Raw genomic sequence first — 9,032 nt, 5'->3', positions numbered from 1 at the left:
CCCTATACCACGGGAGGGACGACTCACAAACTACATAATCTGTATACATGTATAGTCATTTTAATTAAAGAGTTATTTGTAAAAAATACGCAAATTTATATAAAATTTGAACATTTTTCTAAGTTTTTGTAAAACTATATTTAGTATATAGTGACATATATTTTAATATTTTATATTTTTGTTGTACAACTTGAGAATGGGTTGGTGCAGTTATAGTTTTTTAATGTCAAGTTTTAAACCAACTTTTTTTACAAGAATATTTTAAAAAAATATAAAATTTATGTAAAATTTTTGAAAACAAATTTGACTTGATTTTACTGCTAGTTTAAACTTAGTAAATTTTGCAAACTACAGCGTTGGAAATTCCCTCATGACTAATTAAGAATGACTAAGCCCTAGTTTCATATAAACTCAGATATTACCACAATCTACTTTTAACATTAAATATATTTATTCGGTAAAATAATAATTTACTGCAACAAAATATTGGCAAGAAACAAGGACAATTGTTGTGTAATATTCATGTCTATTATATGAGGTAAATATACATATGGCAGCTAATATGGTAATCTAGTACAATAATCTCCAATATCTAATAAGTTAACACTATAAATTGTGAATAAATATAGAATGAGTTAACAGTAAAATTATGAATTTAAAATATTGCAAGGTCTATATTTTGATCGTTTAAAACTGCATTATAATCTCAACATTGAAAAATTAAAAGTTTAAAATAGTGCAAGCAGCTTCTAAATATAATAAAATCACCTATAATATTAAATATTAAAATATCATGTTATTTGGTATAGAATAACATGCAAAACCAAGCTAATTTTTTACAGAATAATTTAGTAATAAAAATAAAACTTAAAATAATTATTTTTTACAGTTTTACAACTATATCTTAATATCATTTAATAAGAATTGTAAAAATATATTTTCAATATTTAAAAATTGCAAAATTTCACAAAATACTGCAACATTTTTTATCAACTGCTTTTGTTTTCATCTCTGGGTCTAAAACCATTCCATCGTTCTCAGACGTGAATTTTGTTCCGTCGTATTTCTTCACTAACTCTTCCGCTATTCTTTTAAAAACTGAGTCGATATTTTTGTTGTCTTTTGCTGAGGTTTCGACGTAGTCAAGGGCATCATGACGATGAGCTAAACTGTATGCTGCCTCTTGTGGTACCTCCCTTTTCGAGACTAAATCACATTTGTTACCTGGAATAAAAAAATATTAAAATTTTGATAAAAATTGTTATTTAAAAAACCAGTCTTTTAATCTAATACAAAGTTTGGAGTAAAAATGGGTTAATAATACATAACTAATCCACCTAATCTTATGTTATGGAGTTTCTTTTAAATATAATGAAGCTTAATATATATTTGTTTGTCCAATTTATAGGCCTACAAAATAAATAAAACTACAGTTTGTAGTTTGCAGGTAAATTATCGGGCAAATATTAGTTGAGAGTTGCAACCATATTATGACAATAAAAATCTTGAGATAGCGGGGCCATTGACAAGTAGTTTATAATGTCCTAACAAAAACAAAACTTCTGTATTAATTACTGGCTAATATTGGTTGAGAGTTGCAACTATATTTTAACAATTAAAATCTCAGCTGTAGGGTCAGGTTATGGGCTAGTATGGGCTAGTAGTTTATAATAATGACCTCACAAAACAAGATTTAATAAATTACCGATCACCACTTTAATGACATCACTTGCACAGAACTTCAACACATCTTCCATCCAGTGGTTGATTGAATGAAAAGTCGACTTCTGGGTGATATCAAATGCACACAACACAGCATGAGCGCTTCTATAATAAGATTGGGTGATGGTCCTGAACCTTTCCTGCCCCGCTGTGTCCCAGACCTTGGTGGTAAAAGTTTAGGTTCAATTTCATACCATTTTATGCCCCTTAACAGGCTAATCATAATCATTAGGGGACTTTTATTACCCCTGACCCAGTCTTGAGTTGTCTTTACTAGTTTGGTATAATATCAAGTTGTTGGTATTATTGTCATTATTTTAGCTTGTTTTGTTTTCAATTTTTTTGCAAAGTGACATCTTTAACTGTTGTTAATATTATTATATCATTGATGTAAAAAGATTGACTTCACAGCTCAAACTTAGAGTAACATCTGTTACCCTGAGCCAGTTGCGAAATAACTTTAACAGTTTAGTTTGACGTTAGTGAGGTGGTTTCAGTTTTTTTTACCTGGTCTCAGGTTTAATAAAAGTTTAGTTAATATTGTTGTTTTCTTAAAGAGAAAATTTGACATTGTAGCAGCAAGAATTTAAAACAGAATCCCATCCTTTTTCCTTGCATTTTTACATTTTTTATGTAAATTTTATTTAACAAAAACACATACAAAACACACACACCTGGAGTTTAACTTTCTTTCCGTTAATATCACAAGTTTTTAGGCAGAAATCGACCCCTATTGTACTGGATTGAGATTCTAACCAGATCCCAGTTTTAAACCTTTGTACGATGCAAGTTTTACCCACCCCAGCATCTCCGATCATCACAATTTTAAACAAAAAATCACAAGAATCAGAGTTTTCCAGATTCATGTTTTAATATTTACTGGGGCATTACTTTAAAAAAACCATCTAAAAACAAAAAAATTATACGACTTTAGGCATATTTTTTGAGCTAGTTGTATGCATTTTTACGTAGTTTTTAAGTTGTACATGATTAAAATATGAACAACATTTGATTTTCTGCATTTTTTTTGTTTTTTTCTGACTTTCTGACACTTTTAAATTCGTTTTTGCACACCATAACTTCAAACCATTATTCAAAATAGCATAACAATAGCTATTATCGAACTAACAATTAAAAGTAATTAAGACAATGGGATATTGAGTAACACAATGGTGATTGTTTTCCCAGATTATTCACAATGGGGAATTTTCTTACTCAGGCGTATTGTTACGATTTTATTTAATATTCCGTTTATCCTCAATTTCAACCAAAAATTTTATTTTGTTGTTTGTTTTATATACCTTTCGTTTCTTTTGTTAATCTAGGCACATTGCTGTTTTGTTATTTTTGTTCCAAGGTATATTTTTTGAACCAAAGGTTTGGGGTTTGATTCCAATTGTTGCCCTTTTTTAAAAGTTTTTCAAAAATATGTTTAAAAATTATTTTTTTGTACTTTGTTTCGAGGTATATATCCTGAACCCAAGGTTTGGGGTTTGGTTCCAATTGTTACCCTTTTTAAAAGTTATTCGAAAAATATGCTTAAAAATTTTTTTTTTATACCTTAAAATTCTAAAATACTAAAATATATTAACAATACATTATCTTTAACATTTACCCAATTTTGCTTTGCTGTCTATTAATGATGTAATAATTAACTAATTTCAACCACAACATATTTAATGATGAATTTATTTATTACTTCAAAATCAAATCTAACAAAAAAGGCACAAAAATAACTTGAAATAGGTTTTAAATTTGCAAATTTAACATTATTTTGAACTAACGAAAAGACAGTGAATTCAAAAGAATAATTGAATAACTTGTGTTATATTGAGGTTATATATGTAATTATAAAAGGAAGATATAACGAATATAAAGGTGTTATTAAAATAATGCAGCAGTTTAAATTTGGGCCTAAATTTTGACTTTTTATTTTGATATTTTTTACTTTAATTTTAAATCAATTTAATTGAATCTTAAGCGCGACGAAAACAATTATTGCAAAATACACTTAAATTTGATTGAATTAATTTTTAATCTTTAAGACATAAAAAAATAATTAAACTAATTAATTAATTAATGATAGTAATCAATTTATTCATGGATTTATTCAAAAAAAAATTAACTTAATAATTTTTCGCATAGATTTTTAAACTTTATTGTATTTAACTTTAATCCTTAATACATAAAATAATATTTAAACTAATTAACAGAAATAACTAATTGTAATCCATAAATTGATTTTAAAAAAGATTTAACTTCAAATAATAATTTTTGCATTTTTTAACGAGTAAAAATTAAATTTAACTTATTGCAAATCTGGGATTGGAATACTTTGTTGCGCCAAACTTTCAATCGCAATCTCATCAACCCCCTTTTTAATCTTAACAAACCCATTTTCACCCCAATCCTCACCCCAGCTGTTCTTCACAATCCAGTACTTCTCCCCTGACTTGGGGTCAGCACCGTACCCCACTACTAACACAGCATGGTTGGTTAACTCAAAGGGGTTAAACCCATCTTGGGTTGTGACTGGGTCGGGGACTGAGGTAACATGGTGGTAGATTCCAGACTTGTAAGCTTGGAAGTCACTATAGACCTAAAATATAAAATGTTGGCTTAAAACTGGCAGCGTGGTGTAGTAGTCAGACCACTTGCTACACTACATGAGGTCGTGGGTTCAATCCCTACTGATCTCATGCTGTAGCGCCCTTGAGTAAGGCACTATAAACAATATAAACTCCTGCTTAGCCAAGACTTAATCAGCAGCATAATTATTGGACAATTATAATTTATAATATCCCAAACTAACAAAGGCAACTCGAGACTGGGTCAGAGTATCTGTTGTTAATCTATGTTTAAGTCGCGCATTCGACTTTTCCACATCGAGGATAAAGGTTTATTTTCATTTTTTTATCATCATGGCACTTAACATTTACATTATTGGTAATCAGGTTATAAATATAATTTAAAAAGTACAAAAAAAAAAATTTGTTAATTTATTACTGGTTAATTACTAATAAAACTTGTTTTTAATTTATTGTTAAATAACGATTTCTTTTAAACACATTGTAATCACAAATTTATCACCACTACCATTAGGTTTATTAACATCATGTGATGTCATAAACAGGGGAATTGTATTGTTCAAAATTTGCTAAGTTAACAGAAAAGCACATGACTCGTTTTGTAGCCTTTTTATTTATCTTGTTTATGAGTTTTATTTACTTTTTGAGTTGCACTTTTAACTTTGCAAAAGTGATTACCAATAAAAGCATTTAATGATAATAGTTTTTCAAAATTTCTGGCCTTAATTTAAGCACTTTACCAAAACAAATTGTTGAATATTTTTTAATATTTAATTGAGACAACATTTAATTTTTATAAGGATGTTAGCTATTAATAAACAATAGGCTTAATTGAAAAATAAGGCATTGTCCTAACTAGAACTCTAGACTTTAAGGAACTTGACCTAAAACTAGTATGACAAATTGCTGGTTGCTTTTTTGGTAAAAAATATTGTAAAGGGTGTTTAGGCTATTTATAAGCGCTTGGTTCAAGGGAAAAAGTGTGGCATTGGTGCTGCTCAAACCCTAAACCTATTGGCTCGTAATTTGATGTCATGACCGGTATATCACACTACCAGACAAAAAATTAACATTTTATTCAGTTACCTCTATAGCAACAGCTAGTGGTCCAAATGCGATTAAATCCTCCATCATTTTTTGTTCACTACAAGCCCCATAATAACCACCAACATATTCATACTTAGCCACATAATGTCGTTTACAATTCTTTATATCTGGGTCACAGGTTGTCGTATCTCTGCCCATGTAAGGGTAGCAGTGTTCTTCTACCACACCAAAGTCTTGAGCATATTTACCAGCTATTAGGAATGGGAATCCACCCTCACAGGCTAAACAAGAGTAAATAAAATAACATATTAGCAACATGGCTTTATTTCTATTTTGTTGTAAATATTATTTTTTATTTGTCTTAAGGGTTTGATATGACATTATCTGTGGTTTTGTTAAGTTTTTAAATGGCTTGCCCTTTGTTTGATTAAGTGTATAACTTGTCATTGTCCGAAACAGACAAAGTGTTATTTGCATATATAAAACATTAAACATTATTAAAAACCATTTTTTGTATATACCACCTTAAAGTGAAAGGTTTTATATTTTATAAGGTAAGGGTTTGCTATTGTGATGTGTTTAAGCTATCTGTTAACACTGGGCTTAAGGGCAAATAATGTGGCTTAAATCTGAAACCTTTTGGCTTTTAATCATATGTCATGACCGCTAGACCACACTATTGAACAAGAACGAGTTGATACCTTGAGCATATTGACTGCATGATACGACCTCTTGTGGTGAGAACACTGGTTGTTGAGTGTTGTTGGTTTGAATTCTAATTCTTGCTTCCAACATTGCCATTGATGCAAAAGCATAACAACTACCACAACTCCCCTATAGTGAAAATAAGTTAAAATTATGGACAATTATTGTGTTTATTATTATTCACTTTATATATTTAGTTAAATTATAGGCTAACTTGTGTAACTTTACCACAAAAATTACTATAGCATTGGTTGGTAAGCCTGCTTTATTATAATTTATAAACATTTAGTTTTTTGTGAGAAATACTTAGGTGAATCTTTTTTTACTTGATTTCTGATTGGTGAAACATAATTGACTCCGTTCATATTCCTCCAATCAAAAGTTTCAGGCAATCTACTTTCAATATAAGTTGCTGTCAAGCGAGCCATATTGTCAACCTTCTTTTTAGGCCTGTTAGAATAACATATTGGTTAATAATGGCCAGTCAAAATACCAATTAAAATGGAATTTCCAAAAATTTATAAGTTTACTAAAATTATAATAATACCGGTATCAATATTTTAATAACAATTTTATTGTTTGGGTTATAACAAAACTATAAACAAAACTGCTATGATTATGTAGATTATAGCATTTTATTTATATGCTGACCTGTTAATTGGTCCATTTCCGAACCCCGATCTTCTGAGAACTTGGAGGTTTGTAAGTTGTTGAAGTTCCGGGTAATATTCAGCTTTCCAGGAACTTTGAGCTCGGTTAATTTCATCTACAAAACTTTTGTCAACTGTGTATTTCTCATTTAGAATTTTCTCATATCTAAAAAATTGATTTATTATTAAAAAAACAAGACTTAAAACAAACACATTGAAATATTGTAACCCAGAAGGGGTTTAAAATTTTAAAAGTTTTTATTTTAATAATTCAATTTATTTATATAAATTTTTGTAGTTTTCTATCAGTTTTCAAAGCTCAAGTTTTGTTACTTTGCTTTAGGTTTTTCCACCACTATTCCATTCCAGTTTGGGTTCACATAAGAGTTGGATTTAGGTTGTTTAACAGCAATATAACATGCCCAATCATTTCCTAATACATCATGAGACCAACCATACATTGTTCTATTACACCAGTATTCTGATTGTTGTGCACTTTTGGATTGATATTCAAAGAAAGCAAATAACTTCCGGTGAGCAATCTCTACTTCAAATCCCTGTAAAATAAATTTTAAAATACATACATATAAATTTGTTTGTATTTATTTACCCTTGATGTGTAAAGGCCACCTTCTTAATCTAAACATAGAGTAACATCAGTTACTTAGACCCAGTCTCAAGTTACCTTTGACAGTTTATTATAGATTATAATTTCTTGATAATTAAACTTCAGACTAAGTGTTGGCTCAGCAGAATCTATACAATTTATAGCACCTTACTTAAGGGTGCAACAGCATGAAAGTATTGGGTATCAAACCAAGAACCTCATGTTTTAAAGTCAACTGTTTTAAATACTACACCACGCTGCTGGTTTCTTAAAGCCTGGTACAGAATTCCAAACATTTTACATATTAAAATAGTGCCTTTAACCTGATTGTAGACAAGATTAAAAGTTCCAACAGCTCCATCAACATTCATCACAGCTTTGTTGTCTCCCGATAATGTGATTGGAATAACATGAGCTACTGCACCTGTGAAAAAATTAGTTTAAATTTAAAACCCGGAAATATAAAATTAAATTAAAGATCACATAAAATAGTAATTAGCTACCCAAACAAGTTAAACAACATTGAATTTTTATGTATTATTTAACGCTTCTAAAAAGGCAAAAATGTCTTTAAAAATGTTATAAAACCTCTTTATATTACCAGGATTTGAACAGTCAAGAGTCCTGTCATGGCCTCCTGCAGATAAATAAAAATGCCAAGTTCCAATCAAATCATCATGAGTGCAATTTGCCGGAGTATCAGATACTACAAGCTGCAAACTTTGGATCAAAATTACCGATAAAACCAAAAACAACTTCATTTTTATTTCAACGGATACCTACAAAAATTAAGGTACTAATGTTAAATGATAATTATGTTAATTGTTTTGTTTATTTAATATAAAAAAAACCGACTATTTTAATGTCAATTTTAACAGTTGCTTACTAAGTACTGTCTTCCTTTAGGTTTAAAATCAAATGACAAAGCATAAATGGAAACAAAAACAAATTTGTTTTGTCATGTGACCCTTTTCAAAAGGTAAACACGGTAACTACTTTAATTTGTTGGTAATTACTTATCAGTTATAAACAAAATAGTTTTTTATAAAAGTTTTTAGATTTAAACATAGATAAACTAATTGTTTGAGTTTATTTATTATTTTTATTTAAAAAATTGTTGTAAATATTGATTATTTAGTTATAAATATACACATTTTTAATGGTTAGTTCCAAATACAGTGTATAGCACAATTTTTAACAACAACTTTTTAAACAAATAACATAACAAGATTGTTTTAACATATTATTAATTTTATAATTGTATTTATTTATTAGCAACTTTTATTTTTTGGGACTGCAAATTACTGTAATTTAGTTTTTATAAGAGAAAAATTGAGGATAAACACCACGCACATTATTGCTGATGGCGCACCTTGCCTTCTGATGACATTTTTTTTCGTACTCTTGTTGCAATGGTTTCAGTGCAAAAAACTATATTTAGATATTCTTGTAATTTTGTGTTGTACTAAGATGTGTTTAAGCTAGTATTGTGTAATATTTATCAGTAAAAAAGAGTTACGACATATTACTAAATATATTATTGTAGTTCTGGTAGTTTATTTTGAATTGCGACATTATCTTGTTTGTTAAATTTACCTAAAAACGATCGTGTTACGTAACGAAGAGACAGACAGATTTTATCTTGAATATATCGTTTTAAAATTTGTAAAACCTGTTTTAAATTTAAGTTAATACATATTTAAATGACTTAGG

General features: G+C 28.8%; 2 protein-coding genes across 2 annotated transcripts; both read right to left on the bottom strand.

Annotated features, from left to right (window-relative positions):
- Positions 1-461: 461 nt before the first annotated feature.
- On the bottom strand, positions 462-2,618 carry LOC145750423 (ras-related protein Rab-43-like). The gene is made up of 3 exons (XM_082566462.1): positions 2,397-2,618; positions 1,706-1,883; positions 462-1,224 (listed from the first exon to the last, which is right to left on the bottom strand). The coding sequence occupies exons 1-3, from the start codon at positions 2,586-2,588 to the stop codon at positions 965-967; spliced, it is 630 nt and encodes a 209-aa protein (XP_082422588.1). The 5' UTR covers positions 2,589-2,618; the 3' UTR covers positions 462-964.
- A 924-nt stretch (positions 2,619-3,542) lies between these two features.
- Positions 3,543-8,264, bottom strand: LOC145751049 (dipeptidyl peptidase 1-like). Its single transcript, XM_082567123.1, has 9 exons — positions 8,206-8,264; positions 7,921-8,098; positions 7,643-7,743; positions 7,046-7,269; positions 6,714-6,878; positions 6,389-6,512; positions 6,059-6,191; positions 5,397-5,638; positions 3,543-4,321 (listed from the first exon to the last, which is right to left on the bottom strand). The coding sequence occupies exons 2-9, from the start codon at positions 8,078-8,080 to the stop codon at positions 4,031-4,033; spliced, it is 1,440 nt and encodes a 479-aa protein (XP_082423249.1). The 5' UTR covers positions 8,081-8,098; positions 8,206-8,264; the 3' UTR covers positions 3,543-4,030.
- Between the last annotated feature and the right edge of the window lie 768 nt (positions 8,265-9,032).

Source organism: Corella eumyota, chromosome 4 (genome assembly GCF_963082875.1).
Source record: "Corella eumyota chromosome 4, kaCorEumy4.1, whole genome shotgun sequence".
Classification (NCBI taxonomy): Eukaryota; Metazoa; Chordata; class Ascidiacea; order Phlebobranchia; family Corellidae; genus Corella; species Corella eumyota.
The sequence above is the reverse complement of the archived record's forward strand: the minus strand, read 5'-3'. Positions and strand labels throughout refer to the sequence as shown.

Bases quoted from the DNA above. Each gene is read 5' to 3' on its own strand.
- LOC145750423 (XM_082566462.1), bottom strand. From the start codon at position 2,588: ATGAATCTGGAAAACTCTGATTCTTGTGATTTTTTGTTTAAAATTGTG. The intron at 1,884-2,396 runs GTGTGTGTGTTT...TTTACCACCAAG, and splicing joins GAAAGAAAGTTAAACTCCAG to GTCTGGGACACAGCGGGGCA. The intron at 1,225-1,705 runs GTAATTTATTAA...TTTTTATTCCAG, and splicing joins TGTCATTAAAGTGGTGATCG to GTAACAAATGTGATTTAGTC.
- LOC145751049 (XM_082567123.1), bottom strand. From the start codon at position 8,080: ATGAAGTTGTTTTTGGTTTTATCGGTAATTTTGATCCAAAGTTTGCAG. The intron at 7,744-7,920 runs GTAATATAAAGA...ATTTTTTCACAG, and splicing joins TCTTGACTGTTCAAATCCTG to GTGCAGTAGCTCATGTTATT. The intron at 6,513-6,713 runs GTCAGCATATAA...TTATTCTAACAG, and splicing joins GGAAATGGACCAATTAACAG to GCCTAAAAAGAAGGTTGACA.